Raw genomic sequence first — 24,823 nt, 5'->3', positions numbered from 1 at the left:
GCAAAGACTTTGAAAAAACAGCCCTATTATTCTATTTAACGTAACTCAAGGTGTGTTTATAAAGGCTATCACACTGGCTAAATCGTACATAGTGGATGTTAAGAGGTAGTTTTCTGTTATCAGCAGGCTATGTAGCCTTTTTAGAGTTTAAGACTTAGCTTTTGGGTGTAGTCAAATTTTGCCTTAAACTTCAACAGCTTCACAAATTTGCTATTAATAGGAATTGTTTGAAATGCATTCTATATAAGTAACATATTTAAATTTGTTAGTGGATTTGAAAATGCACTTATGATTAGCCTACCACCATGTACAATTTGTGATACGCATCTTTAAATCTATTTTTTTATTGTGTTTATTGACACTTTCAATACACTTGTTTAACGCTTCTCTTCATAGATCCATAGTCTCCAAGCTCTCTAAAGATATTTTCACAAGTAAAAAATGTAATTGTTATTTTATCCATTATTAGGGGTCCTCAGTAAAGTCTAAAGTAAGCTTACTTTCTACAAACTTGGTAGTAACATATGTATGGTGATTAATTGAAACTATGTAAATATACAAGAGTGGTTAAATGTCTACAGCTGCAGATAGATAGCCTACGATCAGAGACAACCACACCTCTGGCAATCAAGTCCAAATGGACATCAAGTTGCTAGCAGATTGAACACACAGCACCAGTTGACCATGACAATATGTGTACCATCATTTTTCATAGGAGAAACAAGCATTATGGGCCATGGTAATATCAGAAAAAAGAAAGAAAAAAGAAAACTGCATGGGATCCTGTGTGATATGCTAGAGTAAGTGGGCCAGTACATTACCACACTGCTATTATGTCCATGACATGCATCTTGAATTGTATTATTGTTATTTAATTCACTTAGAGAATATCTGAAGTCTTCTCCTCTGCCTTGTGTTAAATATGACATTCTATCTGATTGTACTGCATTTGTATGCATTCTTTACTTCTTAAGAGTGAAAACATTTTTCTGTAACATAACAAAACCACAATAACAGGACAAGCACAAGAGACCTTTCCAAATAAGACGAAAATGAAAAACCAGTTTAACTTCTTGCTCCATTAAACAATCCATAAACATTTTGCGAGAAAACAAAAAAAACTTACCTTCCTTCTTCTTTAATAATCTCAATTAAATATGTAGAAAATATGTCTTTGGCCCAAACCTTCATATGATTGTTCAATTGTTAAGATTCACAATAATTAGCTTAAAAGACGTCTATGCTATGATTGTGCTACACTTGTCTACAGTGCCCTTCAACTGTGCAGTCTCAGATGCCTGAGGGTAAGGACGGATATCAGGCTATTGCTCCTTTCCTTTCTTTGTCTTTCCCTAAATTCCTACCCATCCTCTTACTGGATGGTGTGTTCACCACGGACTATGTGAGAGGAGAACTCATAGCTGTCTTTGCTGCGGTGACCACAGATGTTGCACTCCAATGGATCTCTGTATCCATGGCAACCCATGTGGATGGTGTACATGACATGGTCCAGGAAGAGCACCCGACAGTGCTCACACTGGTAGGCCCGTAACTCCTGGCCCTCTCGTCCAAACACCCGAACCCCGTCCTGGCTCAGAGGCTTCTCTGTGGCCACTCGCATTGTCCCAGTCCCCATTCCTGCCCCGCTTCTGGGTGACGCTTCTGTCACCCGCTCACCTGAATAGCCCACCGCTGGACTGGCTCGAGACCTGAGGCCGGGAATGGGGTTGCTCCCATGGTGGCCCTGCCTCTCATGAGGGCTGCTGCGAGCTGAGTCAGCAGAATCGACTCCACTGTTGTTGTTGTTGTTGTTGTTGGGAGATTCTTGCCCTGGATGTCGCAGCTTGCCAAACCTTGTTAAAGCAGTCGGTCCATTTGTGGTGGGATGGCTGGGGAATTCGTGGGGCTGAAGGGGCTGAGGATGCTGAGGTGGCAGCGTATCACAGTTTCTTGGATGATCTGTGCGTTGGCCCATTGGCAGGACATGGTGGAAGAGGGGGTTGACCATGGGCACCACGTCAGCCATAGAGAGAGGGGGACCTGGATGATGGAGCATGGGCCGAAGAGAGTCCGATCCCAGGTATGTGATGGCATTGCTGATGGCCTGGTCCATCATGTGGGCTGACATCAGTTCAGCCTGCTTCTCATACTTAAGGCCCATCTCATAGCCTAGTTCAGGGTAGCTGTAGCGTGCCATCTTTTCGCCTGTATAAAATAGAGCAGTATGAATGTGTGAAGGTAACAAGATTTAGCAAGATTATGCCAATTTCATAATGCAAGACACACAACATAATAAATATAAATGGATTAGTTTAAGTAGAGGGTCCACAATCCTGCTATTAGCTACTAACAAGAGAGAGAAATAATGTGCACAAACATATGATCATGGCTTGACATCACTACATTTCCTTTCCAGTCAGTCAAACTTATATCTTGCTGATATTATAGGTCTTGTTTTTCATATTTTGTACTTAGTATTCTGTGTGTACAAATCACATGAGGTGGAAAACCCCATCCATCTAGTACTGCACAGTTTAACCCCTCTAGAACAGGGATGCGGTGAGCTGTTTTCTCTCGATAAGAGCAATGACAAAGTTACAGGTGTACGTAACCACAAAGTGAAAAACATTTCCTTGCCTCTCACTCAGCCGCTTGCTCTAGTTTGCATGATCTCTTTTTCTAATAGTGCGGCAAATAAAACCAAATTCTGAGAAAAAAATCTGAGCTCATAGGGTAGGGCTACAGTATGATAGTACATAATATTGTATGAGTGTATGAGTGAAAAGGAAAGGAATAACTAACTAAAAAATTCTATCAGCATAAAAGTGAAATCCGTGGTTAAGAGTACTACATGATAACAATTTAAGCAATGCATTCGAGAGTTCCTGCAAAGCCATTGCTATGTCCAAATGAATCAGTGTATGCTTGGACATACACATTTCTTTCACATGATTTGCATGGTAGTTCATAAGTATGTCCACTTCAATTCATAGAAAGAAAATGGAGGACTTGGAATGTAATAACATCAAATAAAACTGTGCATCAGGTTGGTCCTCATGGACACTCCACACAAACTAAAGTAGAGAAAGCCATTGAATGTCTGGCTTTATTTCAATACCCACCCACAAATTTCTGAGGCGTGGTGCTCTTCCTCTTGCCCACGTTGCTGTGCAGCCTTTCAATAACAGGTGGCCGATCAAAGGTAGCCATGGTGTTGGGCTCCGCCATGGGCCTTGGGTCTTTAGGCACCTCACCTTAAAGGTTTGAGAAGGGAAGGGGTTAGAAAAGACAAGAATATATTTAGGTGTAAAGTTAAACACAGAAAAGTAACATTGCTAAATTGCTTAATCACTTTTCTTGGGATGTGGAAACAAAAATAACCTGAACATGTAATGTTTACCCTTGCAATGTAAACCTTCCTCAGAAAATGTTATTTCTGTCACTCAATTTTCTTAGATGGATTCATGATTTAAATAATTAACTATAAAAGCAGTTTAGTAATTATGAATAAATTATGAAAATTGTATACATTTATGAACATAAAAATTGGAAAGAAAAAGAAACATTTAGTCAATAATAAATAAATAGCCAGAAAACTTTCTCTAAAGAATTGTAGTAATGTGTGCTTCAGATCAGCCTTTTCCAAAGTCCTTTACAGACAAATTGGTATTATTCCATAAAACCAATTGGTCATTTACCATAAGTAAATTTCACAGTGTACATGTTATTAACTGATTTTTTCTCCTGTGAGAGCCACCTTTTCTACACTGCTTCCATCACACTTTAGGCCACCTCATTGTACAGTTTTAGTAAAAGATTGTACCTGTGTAAGGGCCAGTGTTGGCGTTCAGATCCAAGCCGATGCCGTGCAGGTAACTATGACAGCGCTCTTTATGCTCCTCCAGAGAAGTGCGCTGTTTGTAGCTCCGGCCACAGTAGTTACACTTGTGTGGTTTGCCAACTAAAAGTGAGGACATCAAGGGGGAGCATATTAATTTCATTCACTGCTACAGACAGAGAGAGTGGGTAGCGTCCAATGAGATCTGCCGCAGTGTTTGTGCGGTGCGTAGTAGTAAATACTGTGTCAGTAGTACAAACCAACCAAAAGCAAGCCTCTGAGATCATGGATTTTCCACTACTAGTGTGAGGATTCCACACAACTGTTACCAGACACGAATAACCAGCTGTGGGCGAAAAAAGATAGTTGCACCACTATGTCTGCGTTTCAAAACCGCTTTGGTCTGTGAAACGTACAGCTAACTCCCACTTCTGAGTGATGAGTGAATAGTGGAGTTTATCATGCATCCCACTGTGGTGGTAGGAAACTGACTCCAATGTTAAACTGCTATGGAGTTGCAGTGTGATTCATCGTGCCATTTCAATTTGAATTCTTCCTTCCAACCTTGACAAGTGGAAAGACAAAGACATATTGTATTCATCTCAGGCCATCAGCCCATCTATCCTTCCATCACTCCATCTTGCTGTATCGCTTAATGAATGGATCAGTATATACAAACAATCATAAGGGCATATAGTTATGAGTTGACAGGACAGCCTATATATGAGTCAATAGTTGTTTAGGTCACTAGTATCCACACCTTTGTATAATGGAACTACAGCACATGAGCTTGCAGGTAAAAGTTGTCTTAAAAATGTGTAAAGTTCTCATTCCAAAAAGCTCTACTGAAGTGAAAATATAAGACAGCCAGACACTGCTGATGATTTAATCGCTGTGTGTATTCTCAGAACTAACATAATGACTCAGAAAATGACTGAGCGAACTGGAGGCCACATAGGCATACCAAAGTGACCCACCATCATCAGCCATGAGATGTAGTAAGACATTCACACTGAGATAACGGTGACAGCTATTTACTAGAAGAAGATCTATTGCTCTCGTCACTGTGAGAACAGAGAAACCAAACATGTTTCAGTCTGAGGCATAGAGAGATACACACACACACACGCACACACACACACACACACACACACACACACACACACACACACACACACACACACACGCACACGCACACGCACACATTTAGAGGTGATAGTTCACACATCTACATTTTTCTCCAACAGAAAGGGATGTGGAGGGTTTCTTTTGCACATTATATGATTTACAAGAAGTCAAGTAAGTCACAAATTAATATTCCTCCAGCTGTAAATGTAACACTGTCTTCAAAGAACTGCTCCTTGATGATTTGTGTGAGGGAAATAAAACCCACTGGTTCCAGAATGACATGGCCAGTCATGGCCGATGTTGCATCAGTAGGCACTATTCTCTCAAGTGAATCATGTGGAATGATAATAGGTTTTCTGCTGTATCAGTCATTCAGGACTTAGTGGTCTATGAATGACACTGTATCAGCATAACTCAAAACTACATGTTGGGTTCATTGTAATTTCTTTTGAACAGCTACAAAAAATGGTGGCTAATGACAAAAAGTTTCCATATTATTAAAGTGTGGGTTGGTGTACCTGCAGGGTCATTGCAGTAATATTCATACTGGCTAGTGAAGGAGAAGCAGTATTCGATCAAGTATCACTCCCATGTTCTTAGTAGCTCAAATCTACACACTCTCTCACTCACACACACAACATAGACTTCATTACCTTTTCATATTTATATAACCACCCACACAGGACCTTGCGCAGATGTTGGATAGACCTGAAGAATCCACCTTTTAGACACTATTCTTATTCATGCAAATGGTCCACACTGTGCACTCAGACTCACTTGACTGATTGCATTTGGCTAATAAATGGGAACTCAAATGTAAATCTCCTGTCTCACAAAATGCGACATTTTCTGCCTCTCAAGCGCTTACTGAATAATGATTCTACCGATGCATTATGCCTCAATGGATTATGTCATTCTCCAACATTAAACCTGGCCTCAGGGATGTCAACCCAATCGGACACACTTCTGTCTTACCCCTCTTTCTCTCTTCTGACTCTCAATCTTGTCTTACATTTTTCCTCCCCAGCTCTCTTTCAGTGCTGTATTTCCCTCTTTTGACTACACCTGTTCTTCCTGGCAGAACACCAGACCAAAGTTGCCAGGAGTACTACAGAGAGTAGTGTCACTGTACGTTAGTGAACGTCATGACAGCACAAATTTCTCACATTCCCCACTGACCTGAAATTGGCAAGTGTACTCACATTTTTACAGGAATACGGGGTTGTGGGATGTGACAAACAAATTCAGCGAAACAATAAAGGAAGTGAAAGTAAAAAAAATGGTCATAGTTGATGGTGGAAGACAGATGTGGAGCTATAGATGGATAGGAATGGGTACAAGAAGATACTGAGTAACAACTGGGACAGAGATTACAGACAAACACAAAAAAATGAACACAAACACATAGACACCCAACCAAACACATGTTACCTCTATCTTAAAAGAGAACTGTGTATGAGAAACCCCCATCAAAAGACAGCTATGACAGTATTGTCTGACCTTGATTTCAAAGGTGCATAAGAGGGGAGAACATTTCCTCTCTGATAGGAAAGTGGGTTACAGTTGAGAGAGACTGCCAGCACTCCCCATGTGTTTCTCAACAGACCGATAGTTTCCTCCTTAGCAAGTCAAGCAACTAAGGAACAGCATGTCCTTGGTAACTAACCACAAAGCACTCACAACACTGTCCTACACTATACAAAGCTTTTAATAAAAAAAAACTAAAAAAACATTGCGTCTCCCCAGCAGATGTGTGACACCAAGTCACTAACCAGCATGTAGTGCTACTTTGGGAACTACAGCTCTGTAAGTTCTTATATTAGACTCTCAGAAACACAAAGGTTATCAGCTGAGGAAGACTACGGTAATAAAGGACATGTAAAACAATCATAACATTTGGAACAAAATAGTTTATGTCATAAAATAAAAATAGTCTATCCCAACATTTAGAGACTTTTTTTCCCCTTATCTCTTAAGTACTTTTGATGAAAGAAAATAATAGTATTATGGGTAACAGAAGTGGATGAGTGAAGAGGGCAAGGAGGAGTCTTACCAGCATGTGTGCGCAAATGCCCGCTGAGGGCATCGCGCCGCCGGCAGGCGTAGCTGCAGAAGGGGCATTTGAAGGGTTTTTCACCTGTATGAAGCTTGATGTGTCTTAGCAGGTTTCCCTTCTGGGTAAATGAAACGCCACACTGGTTGCACTGGAACGGCCTGTCACCTGATAGAGGCAAGCACAGGAAGTCAATACTGCTCATGTGGGAGATGCTTTTAGAAAGCATCAACAACCATGCAAACTATTTTTTGTGTCTAACTGAACTCATTTACCTTTTTTGTTTTTTTAAAGTGACAGTTGACTTTATCTCTACATGTGCTGGAGCCACAAAGCACTAATGAGAAACGAAATGGACTTTGGAGTAAACCAAATTGAACTGCCCTATGTTGACCTAAATAAAAACACACAATTAACTTCTGTTGGTCTGTTTTAAATGAGATTAAACCGATATCACATAATTAAAATTAATTGAACCTTACTGAAATACCTAAAACTAACTTAATTAAGATTTAATTAAACTTGCATCTTCTCCCATGTTTTCTTCATTCCAAAGACATGCATTTCAGGTGAATTGGGTATGCTGCAGCTATTTAAGTATATATAATAAAAAGGTGCTGGTACTACATTTGCTTGTGTGCATTTTCCACAGTAAATGCAATGTTTTCCTGAGTAATAAATGTGGATCTCTCTTGAATAGTATGTTGGACTTTATATCATGTGGAATGATTCAGTTCAGTACACACTTCTGATTTGACATTAAATCACAACTATTGTTTGCTTTTCTGTTGGCACTGCATTTGATCTGCAGCAAGTTGGAAAAAAGAAATATGATCCAAATGCTGTGACAACCAGATCAGTCATGGCGTCAGTTGGAACAGGTTGCGGGGGATTCCAAGGATATTTTCCCTGATAATAGTTCCAAGTCTAAGCTATTGTCCTTCAGCAAACAACAAAACGACCAAGCAGAAAGCACTCTACACCCACTGTAGAGGAAAACAAATTATGTGTGACTCACCCTGAAGATCGCGAAACATTTCAAATATTAGAAAAAAAACAAATCCTGTGTGGACTGTCAATACCTGAAGATGAACCAGGCAGCTCATTAATATGTCATTCGTAAATATAATGATTGTTACCGTGTGTTTGTCGACTTTCTAAATCAGCTGTCGCGTTCGGCTCAGATAATCCATCCTGTACATTGCTTGGGCTGTCAGTCATGGAGTCCTCCAATGCTACTCCTTCCTCCCCTGTTTGGCCTATTTCTGCTGGGCTTCTGGTGTCAGCCTCTTCCGCTGTTTCTTCCTCCTGTTTGATTTTTAAATCTGTAAGATATAACAATGACAATCCTGAGATGCACAATTAACAGTGTCAAATGTAGATACTGCAGGTTTTGCCATTAAAGACTCTCTACCACAAAAATGCTCTAAAGCAACCATGAACCAACTGGCAACTATTTAGTCTTGGATGGCCCTTGGTAGCATGTCTTGGTTAAGCATGGGCAGATTACACAAAAAAGGTCTGTGTTTTTTTGGAATGGATGGATTGACCTAAGTTAGTTTAGTCTTGAAATGATTTAAACTATAAAGTCTGAAGTGAACTGTGCTGGTCGCAGGATGGACTTGGTTGGCTGAAGGTATAATGATCTGCTATGGACATTGGGTGACTTAACCCTCCTGTCGTGTTCGTTTCTCCCCCCTGAAATTTGACCGGTCTGTTTTAACTGCTCTTACATTAACACAAAAACCATTAATCATCACCAAATTTTATTTAACACCTTTCTAAGCTGTAAACAATGTCTCAGACTAGTGGTTTACATGAATAACTGCTGTGAATTTACAAAGAATAGACACTGAAAATGTATCGCTAAATTAGGTCCAGAGCCTCTCTGACAGAAAATCGCCTCATCAGATGCCTACTCATTGTGTTCACAGAGCAAAATGAGAGCAAGGCACAAATAAAGGTTTATATAGGGGGAAAGTGAGAAGATATGAAACATTGTATAGTCTGGAAGGTGTGGTTCACGTGAGGGGATGGCACATACGGCGGGATAGAGATGGGTTCCAATAACAAACACCTGATTTTTTTGTTTGAAGTTTGAAATGTGTACAACTTTATATATGGGGCTGAAAATGTATCGCTAAATTAGGTCCAGAGCCTCTCTGACAGAAAATCGCCTCATCAGATGCCTACTCATTGTGTTCACAGAGCAAAATGTGTGTGTGTGTGTGTGTGTGTGTGTGTGTGTGTGTGTGTGTGTGTGTGTGTGTGTGTGTGTGTGGGTGTGTGTGTGTGTGGAGCAAGGCACAAATAAAGGTTTATATAGGGGGAAAGTCTGAAGATATGAAACATTTTAGTCTGGAAGATGTGGTTCACGAAAGGGGATGGCACATGACTTCTGAAAGTGGGATAGAGTTTTATATGTTGAAATGCAACTTTATATATGGGGCTGTGGAGGATATCATAAGGCCTTGAGGCAATCAGATGTAAAACACAATATTTATGATTGATTAAAGTTGTAAATCGGTCAGATTTGTGAACACGACAGGAGGGTTAAGAGGTATGTGATGTGTGTGTGTGTGTGTGTGTGTGTGTGTGTGTGTGTGTGTGTGTGTGTGTGTGTGTGTGTGTGTGTGTGTGTGTGTGTGAGGGGGGTTGTGGTTGTGGTCTTCAAGAAGTATTACCCTGAGCCTTCCACTTAGCACTTATTGTATTCGTATTAGTTTGTTGCACTTATTGTTTTCGTAGTAATTTGCTTCTGCACTATACTTTTGCTCTGGTTTATGCTTTTAGATGCTTGTTTAAGAAAGGAGATGCACTTATGACTTCTGAAAGTGGTGATCAGCAGTTTTATATGTTCAAATGCCTAGTGTGGAGGATATCATAAGGCCTTGAGGCAATCAGATGTAAAACACAATATTTATGATTGATTAAAGTTGTAAATCGGTCAGATTTGACCCGAACACGACAGGAGGGTTAAGAGGTATAGCTGTGTGAAATAATATATAATTAAATTGGCATGGAGTGGGCATCCAACTTAGCCACTCAACTGGTAGACAGCATTAGGATGGATTGCCACATTGAAAAGATAGAAAAAGAGAAAAGAGAGGAAGAGAAACAGGCTGATCTGGTTCCTGGCTGTCCCTGGGGAGAAAAGGGAGTGTCAGACGCCCTGTAGCTTAGAACACATGACTAGCAATGGGAGCCTGAGTGGAGGACAAGGGCAAAAGATTGCATGATTATGTGTGGGTGTGTGGGTGGCTGTGGCAGGAAACTATTCACCACCTGCAGTCTCTACTTATCACATGCAATTAGTAATACTTGTACACAAAAATAATCACACACGCAAAGTTACACCTAGTTTCATCCACCTACACTCCAGGTGACTCTTGTCAAAAAAATCACCTGGATTGAACAATAGACACTACAGTCAACCGGAAAAACAGTTTCAAAGAAATTCGACCAAACTCTAACATTCTCAAGCCTGTTTCGCATAACAAAGCAGAAACATTGTTGGGTAAGGTAATATAATCATTTTATCATCCCTAAACCACATGAGCTGACAATTTAGCATAGACGAAACAATGCTTGCGCAAGACTTGTATCTTTTGTCTAACAAAGCACTCTAATGGCAGCACAAAGCAGCCTAATTTTGGCTTCTGAAGGAAAGGAAACAGTTCCTCAGTCGAGGATCTTGCTCCATTCCCAGACAAACATTTTACAAAAGAATCCAAGAATGTATGCCATATTTACATTTGCTTGTGCTTGGCTTGTTTAGTCTTGGAACATTTTTAAACACAACAATATCAAAACCATGTATATGCTTTACACAAGGATTATGCTGCTTTTGTTGTTTGAATTATGCTTTTTTATAAAGCTCTACTAACTTGTAGTTCTGGGCCATATAGTAAAGTTTGACTTGAATTGATCTATTGTAAACTAGACTTTGCTTACACTACAACTGTGACAAAAGATTTCCAAGAACCATACTAGGTAATGAGACATACTCCAAAAATCTAATCTTGGTCTTGTAAGTGGTTAGAATGGATGTGAAAGGGGAGTCATATTGCTGAAACAAACGTTTGAACACATTCCAAGTAAAACTTACTCATCAGGATGATCCTGTTTCGGGATTTACTGGGGCAATAATCACTGTGTGAGCATATGCCGTTGTTTTACTAAAACCTCCCATCTGACTGCATTCATCAACTGTCCCTTCATGTTTTAGAACTGCATCCACTTAACTCTCAGAGGCTAGTAAAATAAATTTAGATATTCAAGCAAAATGTCCTTCATATGGGCTAGAGAGAGAAATCTCCACAAAACGACTGCATTCTTTCAACTGATCCTGTGTGTTTCTAATGCCCGAGTTTGTACAGAAGAAACACTTATTCCAATACCCACATTGCTATCGAGCCTTGCCTTCGACAGCTGTATCCTGGCAACACGGAGCAGACCTGAACGTCCTTGCTATTCAGCTCCTTGTATCTTTACATCTGTCTCTCCAGGGTGGCTGACTGGAATGCATAGAGTGGTCAGATGAGGATACACTTGACGGTTGCTACGATAAAAGCAGCAATAAAAATATCTGAGATGAAGTTTTGGCATTTTTCTACTCCTCTTGCGGATACAGTACAGAGTATGTTATTTCCCTTAATCCATAGAAAAGCAGGGGGAAAGGTCACAGTTGATTGATAGGTTGACTGAAAGCAACACATCATTGATAATAATGTATTATGTCACTTTTACCGTGCAAACTATCATCTGGCCCGAAGGGTGTAGTTCTACTCCTCTACCTTTAATCACCAGAAAGTCCAAAATTCCAGGACAATTGTTGTACCACTTATGTCTAAGCTTTCAAGTTTAACAGTTTGGCACTGCAAACTTTTTTTCAGCAGATGATATCATGTTGCCCTTCTTTTGAAACAAAACCTCCAATGGTAAATCATGTTAGGCAACTTCCAGAATGACAAACGGTCTTATCGGTGAAGAGTATCTCCCTGTGAAACCATGGCCCAACTTGCCTCCCTGTATCTTTAAACTTGTGGGAAACAAGCTTCCCTTTTTCTCCCACAGTTGCCTCGTTTCACGAAGTTTCCCCTTTTCTAACTTTGCTGCTTCACAGTGACATTGCTGGAGCTAATCTGAGGCATCACATCAATAGACTGAAAGGAAGGCAACAGTTCTGGGTAAGTGCTATATAGCACAACAAGTGTGATATTTGTGGACAGAAGTTCTTAAGCTGTGTGGAAATTACTGCTACTCATTATAACAAGTATACATCCTTATTTTATAAAAAAAAAAATTCTTAGAATTTCTCATCAAAATGCCTAAAATGAAAAGAAATGAAGTAACTCCCTGCCTGCAATTGTAGACACGAGAGCATGGTAGCTAATCTCCAAGAATTCTGACATATATTACTGATTTTCCATTTGCCGTGAGCATGCTAACAAAGTAGCCACACAGCAGCATGTGTGTTTCGTGCTTCTTTACTTTTTGTTATTCATGCTTTCCTATCAAACCTTCCATCTACAGTCACATAGATGTATATAGTCATGTGTTATATATATAAATTATTGATAAGAAACTGCTTTGTGTGTCTCATTTCAAACAACTATCAGATTTTTCAGCTAAGCGCTGAGGACATTCTTCAGAGAATAATCATTAGAGCTGCAAGAGGCCACAGGTAATTAACATTACATTACATTACAGTCATTTAGCAGCAATTAATTACTCATACTTTCCTATTACTCCTTTCATGCATAGTGTTCATAACATGCATTACAATGTAGTTAGTGTATCATTTAAAAATAATAAATACAGTTCCTGTTTTAAGGGTATTGTCTCTTTAATGCATGGTGTCCACTGTTGTCATCACATACTCATTCAAATTGAGTTTTGAAAAAAAGCAACTAACACCAACTGCTCGCAACCAACATGTGGCCCCCGGGGACATACATCTAATGTCTGACAACATTCTGACAATTGTCAGGTCAACGCGGTACTGTGAGTCAGCAATAGAAAATATCTTCGCCAAGAAAGAAGGAGAGAAACTTCAGAAGGGCCTGAACAGCTCCACAAGAAGTCACAAATGCAGTTAAATGTCATATACCTCAGATGGATTGATAATGCTGGTATATTAAGGTCCTTGTAATAAGTGTAAGTTAATAGGGGATAAGGCATCTTATAAGAGAGGGTCTGGATGGGTCTGGATGAACTCCTAAATGACACGGCGCTGGCTGTTTTTGGAGAGATGAAGGATAGAGGAAATAATATTGAGGGACATATGAGGGAATTAAAGCATGCCGACATCCTGCTGCTCCTTCATGAGAATTTGACTGTTGAAACAATTGATCAGACCAACAGGGCAGACGTACCTGACCCAACTCAACTCTATAGGCTGGTGTCTCAATTCATGCAGCATTAACTCCAATCCAGCCAACTCTAACTATCCCTGTATGGTCAATGGCATATGTTCCAAGAACTTCCCTAAAACCTTCTGACAGGAGAAGACTCACCTGCCAGACAACGGTCATGGCTACCCTAAATTATAGAAGACCAAACAATGATCACACCATTGAAAAAGAATGGCTTCATCTTTGACAGCAGGTGGATGGTTTCTTACAACCCCTGGGTCCTTCTCTATACAACTGTCACATTAATGTTGAATTTGTTGGCTCCTTCCAAGCCATTGTATCTTTACAGGTATGCCCATAAGGATGTTGACATCGGCTCTGGCCATGTGCTTGCTTATGGATGATGGAAAATAGATTACTGCTATGAATGAGGTCTAGAGCTATGCATCCTCAAAGAAAGTCTGAGAAACCTTCGGTATCACTGTCTACTACTGCCAACCCTCAGAAACCAAGGATCTTGGAACAGCTTAATGAATAATTTGTTCACAAAGAGGCTGTTGCACTGGGATGCCTCCCATAGTTTATCTATCAAGCTGGGCCTTCACTAAAGGAGGATAAGATCATGAACAGTTCATTTCTGAGCTCACATGCCAGCTAAAGAAGGACCTTATCTTTTAATTTAATTGCAGCTAAGATCAGTGTTTACAATATAACAATATACATTATTCTTACTGCACAATAAGTGAGAGTTATTTGGGCTTTTTTGTATATGTGCATGTACCTTTTGTCCCAATCCTTGGAGGTCTGCCTAACAGACTTTTTTCTTCCATGAATAAGACAAAACAATGATGGGACGGCACTGACGTCAAACATTATTGGTGATGATCTTAAACATACAAAATAATTAACAAAAAAGACAAGAATAAAAAAACATACCTAACCTTATCGTTATTTTCATCACCTTGGTCATCTTTAAAGAATGATCAAAGTTCCCAGTGAATATGGAATACGAATATTATTTTTGCTTAAGATGCCCATGCAAAACTGCATTTTAATCATTCAACCTGTATTTTTCATCAGATAATGATAAGATAAAATCTTATTTGAAATAAGTCTGACAAATGTTTTAGTTAGACTAGATGACTGAAAAAATTAAATATAATCTGGTCGAAAATATCTTTTGACACATGACTAAGATTATATAAAAATGTATATAAAAAAAATAGCTGATTACAACTGTACTAAATTAGATTAAAAAAAATTAAAGGATGAAAATGACTACATTGTGACAAAGTCTCAGGGGTCAGGGGAGGGTCAAGGAAATAGGTTGAAGTGCCCAATTTCTAGTATTATTTTTTTGAGGACTTTACTCCTAATTTTTATGGTTTTTTTGGAGTAAGGTATTTGAATGGAATTTATGTGATTCTATTCTTTGCAGTTTGCCAATCATTCATGCAAAAACCCATGTGTTGTTTTCTAATGCCCCCTTTTGATATCTCAATTCAATGCTGTAATGTTTTTGTGCTGAAATATTTTAATTCTGGAGGTTTTATAAGCAATCATGTAATTTATATGATTATACATAGTAATTGGTTGACAGCCCTGGTATATTTATTTAAATGACAAACGTGGTTGTTGTTCTTGGCAGACAGCAGAAATGTGTATCTATTGATCGAGCACTCACCACTGGGGGAATTAGGATCCTGAGGTACTGTCCGTCCATTAGGTGTTGACGCACCCACCAACATTCTTGAGTTCTCCTTACCGGGAGAACATTGGCCGTTACCTGGGAGACAAGCAGAAACACAGCAATCTACATTGTGGTGTACAATACTGTAGTTGTACACGTCATACAATACAAGTAGTTATGTGAGAAAAAAGCTTTGAGGTTTTTCGATATTATATATGCAACTATGTAATGATTAGGGGTTTGAAAGCAAAGAAGAGGATGGGTTTAGATTAAAAAAGGTGGTCAAGCGAGAAACAAGGTTTTTCTAAAAATTCAGCATTTTGAGGAAACATTTTTAGAGGATGAGATTCGTACAGATTGTGATGATACACTTCACACCTCACCTCAGGAACAAATTCAGGTCCATTCACTTTAATACAGATAAAAGTAAATCCAATTTCTTTCTAAATAAATAGTTATAATGATATACAGTAGCTTTTTGTAAGGTTATTAAATCTCAGATTAAACATTTTTCATCCTACGCTCAGATGTTCTTCAAAGCCTAACGTGAATGGCCACTATGGAGGTCACCATACAGAATGCACAAGGCAACTGACTAAACTGTCTATATGTACCTATGGGATCCAAAGGTCCAGCAAATGTGGATCAGATTGCATTCTCTCAGCAGTCTGTACAGAACCCAGGCCATGGATAGCCCTGTGTCCTGTGTCCTGTGTGGTTTGAGGGAGAGCAAACCAATCCCTTATCCCCTTACACCCCGGCCCCGTCAGGGTCACTTGAACAATACAGTGGCAACAGGCGAACACCCCTGCTGACCCAGGTGTCAGATCCCTTGGGAACCAAAGTGAGCCTTAATTTACCCCCAGCAATTAATGCTTTTCCTAAAGCATACTGACAAATGTGAAATAGTGGAAAGTATCCATTCTAATGACAATCAGACTGCCTCATGCCATTTTAATTGGTTGTAGCAAAAGCCGTTGCTCAGGGAAGTTTCAGTTCAAATCAAAGGGAGGTGTTACATCTGAAACTGCTACAAGGACGGCCTTGTTGTTCAGTGCTGGACATGTCTGCAATGATCCCTTAAACATGAAAAAGAAATATTTGTCAGATCTGGAATTGCTTTGTCAGCTGCTCTTAGTTTGACAACCTCCTCCATTGTATTGTTATATCGTAGTGGCAGCCCCACTGTGTGGGGCATACTGGGAGACGTTGTCCATGACACAATCCCTGGGCCTGGGCTCAGGTTGCACAGGTTGGGGTTGGAGGAAATCTCAGGTGACCAACACTGGTTCACCCTTGGCAAAGCTGTCCTGGAGACAGGAGTGGCCCAGATTTGTCATGAAGGATTTTCCATTACTGTAGCAGATGCTGACAACTGCCTGGCAGCATTGTGGTTCGGTTGTCACAAGCCTCAGCTAATAGCATTTGGCTGCCTGGGTTCAAATGCTAAAATAAGAACCCTGGATTAAAGATTTTAAAGGTCCAGTGTATAATATCTGGCAACATGCTCCAAACAAATAGGGGGCAGCCTTTTACCTCGATTACAGTAGAGGTGTAATGTTGTCACTGCAGTGACACACTCACACTTCTGGAGGTACAAGTGGTATAACAAGACAGGATGGGCTGGGCTAAGCTGGTTTGAACGCTCATTTTTAGTAGATATCTTTGCAAAACAATACAGAGACTTCTTTGACTTAACGTCAACACTGAAGGCTCTTCACAATCTGTTGATAATGTTAGTTCATTTTTGAACGTTTTGAACAGGAATTGTGACCTGATCTTATGCACATTGCACCTTTGCTTCACAAGCAATTTGTTCAAAAAGGTATCAAATTAATGATGTTGTATGAGTAATGCTGTCAATATGGTGTCTTTTTTAATTAACATTACACAGCTAGTGAAGAAGATGCATTTATATGCCTGTTCAAATGGGGATCTCAAACCTTTAATGTTTGGATGAAATGACTTGTACATTATGACTTGAACAAGGTTGAAAACATTCTAAACCACACACATAAGCTTGCATGGACTGAAGGTTTGCGTTGGTGCCCGGCGTTTGCTGAGTCAATCCTGTATGAACAGTAAGATCAGGATATCAAACAGTCGAGACTTGCCGGGGGAAATGTATTTTTGAGTAATACCAAATTGGGATCATTTTACTATGGTGGCAAATAGATGGAACAAATGCGTTCACATGAAACTCGTTAGTGTAGTAATTGCTGACTTCATCAGTGATGCTAAATAAATGCACAGCTTCTGAAGTACAGTCATCCTCTATGGAAACTAACGAGGGCCAAAGCAATTACAAGTTTTTCAAAGGAAAGCACAAACACTTATAAATAGAATATAGGTTCATGATGTATGCAATGACAATAAACCCAAGTTAAACATAGATCATGCTCCATCAGTCTGCTTATGATGGCAAAAATTAATAAAATACACAGAAAATGGCTCATAATGTCCAACTGTGTAAGGAACAGAAAATAACTAAGAGATTGTTGTCCGGAGTGACGTGGCCCTCCATTATGGAGTGCTGGCTACGAAGTGTATCCCAGCTGGTTTTTCCTGTCAAACCCTGAACCTTCCTTAAGACAAAGATTTATTATACTTAGAAACGCACACACAAATACACACACAAACACACACAGCTGACCCAGCAGTATTCTACAAATAGAAAAATGATAGCATTACAGAACTTTTAAAAACTGCAGATATTGTTTGGGAAGTACCAGTGATGATTATTCATTTTATTTAATAATAAATGAATACACTTAATTGTGTCCACCTTATCCAGAATTATTACAAAATCACTTGCTGTGAATTGCCAAGGAATGTGCACCGATATGTTGCATTTGCTGTAATCTGTACTTGTGTACTTCTGTGTGTGTGTGTGTGTGTGTGTGTGTGTGTGTGTGTGTGTGTGTGTGTGTGTGTGTGTGTGTGTGTGTGTGTGTGTGTGTGTGTGTGTGTGTGTGTGTGTGTGTGTGTTGGGGGTGACTTCGAGACGAGGGAAACCTGATACATCTGCAGTTAACTGACCTTAATGCATATGCAGTGTGGGTCTGAATAAATAAGTGAAAACAATAAAGAGTTCATGCTAAAATCCAGCTACTGCATAACTTTGCAAACTGCATTAATATACAGCTTGCACAGAGGGTTGTTGATTATTATTGCAATGCATGAAAAGGAAAGTTGGTAGTGCACCAAAAACTGTGTGGTTAGCTAGCCGATGTTTCTCCCGTGTGATGATTTTTGACTGTCAAACAAATGTAATAATCAGATTTTCGTGATTTGCATTTAGGTCATAAATCATACTTACTCTTACACACGCACACACATCGTTGTCATAATCTCACACATATGCTGCACAACCTACAACACCCCCTTACATTGTTGACACAATGTTGTCTTAGTAACTAACTGTTGACTTCACTGGTTAAAATAACAACAGTCTCAAGCAAATTGTACATGATGAAACTAATCAATCACAATGTTAATGTCTTTGGTCAAACTAAAGTTGAAAAGTATTGTTAGTTGTCTAGCTCTTTGCCTGCAAGTAAATTATTTAGGTTTAGTCAAAGATGGTTTGAAAGATTGATAAAAACAACAATATTCACTTACTGTATGAGCAATTTGTTTAATAAAACAGATTAGAAAATGAGTACCGTACTTCAGGCAATTTAAAAGTATATAGGAGAAGTAATTTGTTGTCGTTACTGTAGAGCGCATTAATGACCGACAACAGGAATTTTTATATAGAGAAGCTGGAATAGCCCAATAACCCTTTAAGCATATCAAATATTGTATGTTGTAAGGGTAATCAATTTAAAAGCTCTGAAATGGGACTTTCAGGATTCAGGGGGAGTAAAGTATGTTTTCTTAAAGCAGTTTGTCAAACCAACATTAAATAAGCAGTTTGTCAAACCAACATTAAATAAGCAGTTTGTCAAACCAACATTAAATAATTAAATATGTCAAAAGCATTATTGAGGTATTGTCAGTCAGATATTTAGCTGGTTTACACTGTGAAAGTTAGCAGTGACCAAGTGGACAACAACAAACATTAGTTGGTAAAATGGACTAGCATTTGTATAACACCTTCCTAGTCTGCCAACCACTACATGTCAACATACACCCATTCACACACACATTCATACACTGATGTCAGAGGCTGTAAACTTAACTAATGTAAATTCAGCACACTCAAACACTGATGGCAATCTGGGGTTTAGTGTCTTGCCATAGGACACTTCGGTTCACTATCTCGACCAAGGACACTTTGAGTAACAAATCTAGCCAATGTGCATTTAAGGACACCATGTTTTTGTCAGAGCAATAGCAAGGCTGCTCTGGTTTTTCAGGAATTGGGTTCCATTCTTTATGTTCAGTACAAAGCTGTAAGTAGGTTGTCAGGAGTTGAAACCACAAATATTGTCAATCACATACAATTTCATCACTTTCGGACTGTATGTATCATACTACTATTCTGAGTCACAAATACTGTTATCCTTGCTTACTTATAGAAAATAATAGTGTATATATGTGAATAGCACCAATCTACCACATAACTGCACGGACAGTAAGCTAGCTAGTGCTGAACGTAGCAAAGGTGTAGTGTGGCTGGTGTGGCTGTATGTGTGGCAGCACAGCTGTGTGTGTGATCTATGATGGTGAATAGAATGGGTTTGCATCTAAGAGGACATGGTAGGATTTAGTGTAGAAGTGTACAGTATAGTGTGTTGGAGAGTATAGTTGTGTATGTGCAAAATTACGACGACGCGTGTCAGTAAACAGTCAGCATAGTGCCTTGCTAATGTATTGAACACATGGTAAAATACATTGGGGTAATGGGGATGCAAACTACTGCATTCCGTAAAAAAATATATCTGCAGTTTTATACAAACGGAACATACTATTATTTGTTCCGAATGTATCATTTGAGAAGCGACCCACAGACAGACAGATGGAGGAAGAGCATATATCATATCCATATCCACCCACCACACCTACCCCACCTGCCAAGTGTTCCTATAAGCTCAAACCCTTAATGGAGACCTAAAATCCCCACTGATGTCATAAACAACATGCTTCTTTTTTTTTTTTTGCACACAAAAGCAAAAACACAAGGGGGATAGGAAGAGATAGAGAGATATATTGAAGAGACCTGCCCAAAGGAAACCAGAAAAGGGCAAATGGAGCACCACAAAGCGCATATCCAGTATCTGCTGCATTCAACAGGATGTTGGTAATGCATCGTTTTCTCTACCTTTAAGGGGTGAACAGGAAAAAGCCTGCACTGGGGGAAAATCCCTTGAAATGTTTGTGTTGTGATTGCAAAAAAAGTGTGTTATTTTGAAACAGAATTGTCTTAAAAAGTTGAAGAGATGTCATGAAGTCAAAATACGTTAATAATGTCAAAGTCACAATAACACACAAAAGTAGTCGTCATCATTATTATCCCCATCACAACAAAACACACTCCGATATACTGCATAAACTAGATAGTAACCAAAGCATGTGTTAATAAAAGTCAGTGTATAAAGGTAGAGTGTAAGCAATAGGAGGACTTACTAGCACAGTAGCCTTCGGGAGCCTCCATTTCAAGTGCTTTGGGAGTACTAGAGTGGAAAAAAAAGAAATATTACCGCAACATTTAATTTTTTTTAATAACGTGTATATTTCTTATCTTTATTCTTAATTTGTCAAAACCAAATATGTGTCTCTTAAAAGCTGTGCAGCCAGAATTCGGTCTCATTATAATCGCATTAAACAATGAAGTGCAACTTCAGAGTTAACCTTGATCAAGTATTCATTCAAACGCCACAAACCTGTAGACTATATATTCGTTTAAAGTCATATTAATAACCAAATTCAAGGCTGTTTAGCAGCTTCATATGAATGGATTACGGTGCACATAGTCTCTGTTGCATTACAACAGAGACTCTGGTCTGTGAAGTTTTCGAATTAGAGAACGGTCATTTATATTTAGAAAGCTGCCCCATATGAACTATTTTAAATGAGGTAACAGCAACACTTTTGTTTCATGTTCTCTATAAAAATGTTTTTGTTGATGTTAAATTAAAGCTTGCATGGTCGCCCCATTTTCTGCGTTTTACACTATTATATATCATGTAAGAGACCTAACTCAGAAATCCTGCGATTGATTATTTAAGCTGTTATTACTTATTCAGAAACAGGAGAGGAATAAATATAAATGTACCCATTCACAACATTAAAGCAGTTATCTGTAAGCTGTATCCTCTCAATTTTTTTGGCAAATATTAGACTGACCAAGCAACACAATAAATAGCATACACTTCAAATGAAACACGAGGCATTCAACTGTGGAGAGTTACACCTTAAAACACGACCAACATGTTTTAAAGTGGGAAAAAAAAACCATTTCTGGGCATTTTAATAATACATGGTGTTAACAGGATTCTTTGAGTAAGTTGTAAAAAAGTTAAGTTCATTCTAATTTTTATGAATTGCAAATTAAAGTCTGGGTCCATCTGTGTCCCTGGACCCGTTGTTATTGCTGTATAGAATATGTATTAAAGTCAACTCGTATAAAGTGTGTTAAGATTATTATAATATGGAATAGCATTGCATCAGAGATAGTTGTAGTAAAGTTCGCTAAGAACTATTTAAATACAGAGTCAGGTCACATAACAAAAGTGTATTGTGCCACAGCACAACTGCTGGCTTCCTTGGTGAACATACAGTTTAACCCTTTCATTAAAAGAAGAACTCAGAGGTGTCATTGAAAGTGTTTCTTTTAGCCTATGGGCTCCATGCAGAAACCCCCAACATCCTTAGTCAGTGTTACTGGATGTGACTATTTTTTTTTATTGCAGTATACTGTATAACAACGATGATGGTAATCTGACTCCTAGCCAGAAACAATGTCCTTAATGACCTGAACTCCTAATTTGGCCTCCCTCTGAATCTACAAGTAGGGAAACTTTGGCCACTTTACAGTCACAGAAAGTTGGAAAAGCTTTTTCAGCCTTTCAGTTTACACCTGAAAGCAAAACCAGAAAGTAACATGCATTTGTGTATATATAATATATATATAAAAAAAAAAAAAAGGTGACTTAATATATTTACCTTCAAGCGTCTCCCCTACCAGTAGGTTGTTTCAGTCAATGACGAGGGATGGGATGGGGGGGGGGGGGGGTAAACTGTCTCCACCTCCCTTTAATGAAGCAAAAGAAGTCAAAATGATCTATGTTGTCCAGTGATCTCTCGTAGGACAGGGAAAAAAATAAAAAAATAAAATAAAAACCACTCAGGGTAGCATGTTTCAATAACAACACCACTGCAGTGAGAGATGTGTCTGTCAATCAATGTGAGCAGATTGAGAAAAAGCAGACAAAAAGTTGAGCAGGAGCGCATCTACAGTTTCCTACAGGCGCCCGTCGCTGCGTCAAAGCCTCTTCTGCGCGCGTCCCGTCGAGTTTTCCACTTTAAAAAAAAAAAAAGAAAAGGCGACACCTTCTCATCGAGTAGCTACCTACACTCACTCCATTCACTCTCACTCCATTCACACTCACTCCATTTCTCCAGAAGTCGCACTACCACGAGCTGAGCCGTGCACGTCGCACTTTTTTTTTTTTTTTTTTTTTTGTTCTTTCTTCTTTACAGTAGGAACACCGAGTGCGTGTGTGTGTGTGTGTGTGTGTGTGTGTGTGTGTGTGTGTGTGTGTGTGTGTGAGTGAGTGGGGGGGGAGAGACTCAACAAGTTGGTGAAGGGAAATAAAGAGAGGGATGGATCAAACTGGATCCACCGGTTCCTAAGGAATTAGCCATAGTGGCAGGGAGCAGCCGAGCTATTTTCAACAACCATGAAACTGGAAATCCGCAGGCAGCAGCAGCAGCAGCAGCAGCGGTGTGGAGAGATGAGACTCAAGGGCGCACCGGCAGAGCGTCGCGCGTTTTAAAAACTGTCATGTGCAATGATGAAACTGCTCCACGTTCTCACCTTCAATTAAAAACCAAACAATGTGACAGCAAATTCAGAAATGAAAATGATTTTTTTTTTTTTTTTTTTTTTTTTTGTCAATATATATATATTTTTTTTGTCTATAAATAAATATTTGACACGACTTCCTAGTACGTCCACAGCAGGACTTTTACATAGCAGTGTTAACACATGTATATGTCAGCATTTAAAGGGGGTAGGAGGAGGAGAGGGGGGGGTAAGAACTGTGCGCATTGTAACCTGGCGTGAAAACATTCCATCACTGGGAAAACAACCATCACCTGTTGTTTTTTTTATTTTTTTTTAATATATATATATATTATTTTTTTTAGGTCGCTATCGTGGCACCGCGCTGTGTTTCTCGCGTTAAGGGATTTGCGGCTGTGTCGGCCGCATGGCTCGGATCTGACTGACAGCTCGGCTCCGATTCAACAGGTTACCCGATCACCGCAGTCTAACAGCACCAGCCCGTCTGGCTCTCCCGTCCGTCGCACAGACGTCCTCTCGTCTGACCCTTTTCTGCCGCAGACACACTCGCCTCCGGCCGCTCAGTTTAGTCCGGACAGCGGGTATTAGTGAACAGCTAGGCTACAATAAAGCCGCAACGGAATGGATAGTTAATAGCCAACAGGAAACCCATGCATGCACTCGTGTGTTTCTTTTTTTTTTTTTTTTTGTTTTTTTTATTTACCTTAAACACGTAGGAGTTTATATGATCCCGTGAACTTGCACATTGATCCCGACTGAATGTCTCGGTTTGGAACAGACTTCATTCTAGCCCGACACGCGGACCGACATGTAGTTTGGTTCCGCAGCGGCAGCAACAGTTGTTCTATCCACCGCTGACTTCCTCCTCCATCTCTCCTCCCGGTGTGACACAGAGACACCGAGCACAGAGTGCGGACCCGGTCTGCGTCTGTCCTCGACGATCGATTAGGTTACAAAGGGGGCCTCTTGTTTCTGAGGCTGCAGACAGGTTATATTCCTGTGGCGACCAACTCATAACTGACACACTCGTTAAGTATTTCCATAGGGATTACAGTGCACTCAAGGACATTTGCTTTTTTTTTTTTTTTTTTTTTTCTTTTTTTTTTACACACACATCCTGCAGTCATTCCTCAAATTTGCCAGAAAATACTTATTTTTTAATTAATTCATGATTATGTAAATGCAGATTGTCACTTCTAACATCTTTATGAACAGGGACAATGCACAAATAGCATGAACTTTAAATAAAACAAGCAAAAAGATGTGTAATTTGCCAGGTGTTTTCTGTAGTCTTGGGCAGATATACAAGCCTTAAATAGTAAGAAACATTGTACATTAAAATAAGATTAGATATATTGTTTTCAAACAAACGGCCTGAGGGCCACCACCAAAGGAGATTTTTTAAGTCAATATCAAGGTCAATAATTGAGTGTAAAAAATATATGTTTAACATGAATGCACAAGATAAGTATTTTTGAGAAGGATGCTTTAATTTCTTGTAACAAATTGTAACCAAGAGGACTATCTTTGTAATTGAGGCCAAAGCTAATATTGGCAGATGAGGCCCTGCTGATATGTCACTGTTGGATGATGACAATAATGACGACTATGCTCATCAGCAGTATGGAACGTAATAAATGCAGGATAAGAAGTTGCGGAAGCGATTGAGGTGATCATAAAAGGATGCTGCAAAGACTAATTGTAACATTAGCAGAAGGACAACAGTAGTATTCTAACAAATGTAACTGTAACTGCAGTTTTTATCTAATTAGACCCAGTCTGCGCT

At 39.4% G+C, this 24,823-nt stretch overlaps 1 protein-coding gene across 1 annotated transcript; it reads right to left on the bottom strand.

Moving 5' to 3' along the window:
• Positions 1-1,372: 1,372 nt before the first annotated feature.
• On the bottom strand, positions 1,373-22,219 carry ikzf2 (IKAROS family zinc finger 2). The gene is made up of 8 exons (XM_054615613.1): positions 22,176-22,219; positions 20,637-20,683; positions 15,060-15,161; positions 8,159-8,344; positions 7,020-7,187; positions 3,824-3,961; positions 3,123-3,254; positions 1,373-2,205 (listed from the first exon to the last, which is right to left on the bottom strand). The coding sequence occupies exons 2-8, from the start codon at positions 20,662-20,664 to the stop codon at positions 1,373-1,375; spliced, it is 1,587 nt and encodes a 528-aa protein (XP_054471588.1). The 5' UTR covers positions 20,665-20,683; positions 22,176-22,219.
• Positions 22,220-24,823: the final 2,604 nt, after the last annotated feature.

This window comes from Anoplopoma fimbria, chromosome 16 (genome assembly GCF_027596085.1).
Source record: "Anoplopoma fimbria isolate UVic2021 breed Golden Eagle Sablefish chromosome 16, Afim_UVic_2022, whole genome shotgun sequence".
Lineage (NCBI taxonomy): Eukaryota > Metazoa > Chordata > Actinopteri > Perciformes > Anoplopomatidae > Anoplopoma > Anoplopoma fimbria.
The sequence above is the reverse complement of the archived record's forward strand: the minus strand, read 5'-3'. Positions and strand labels throughout refer to the sequence as shown.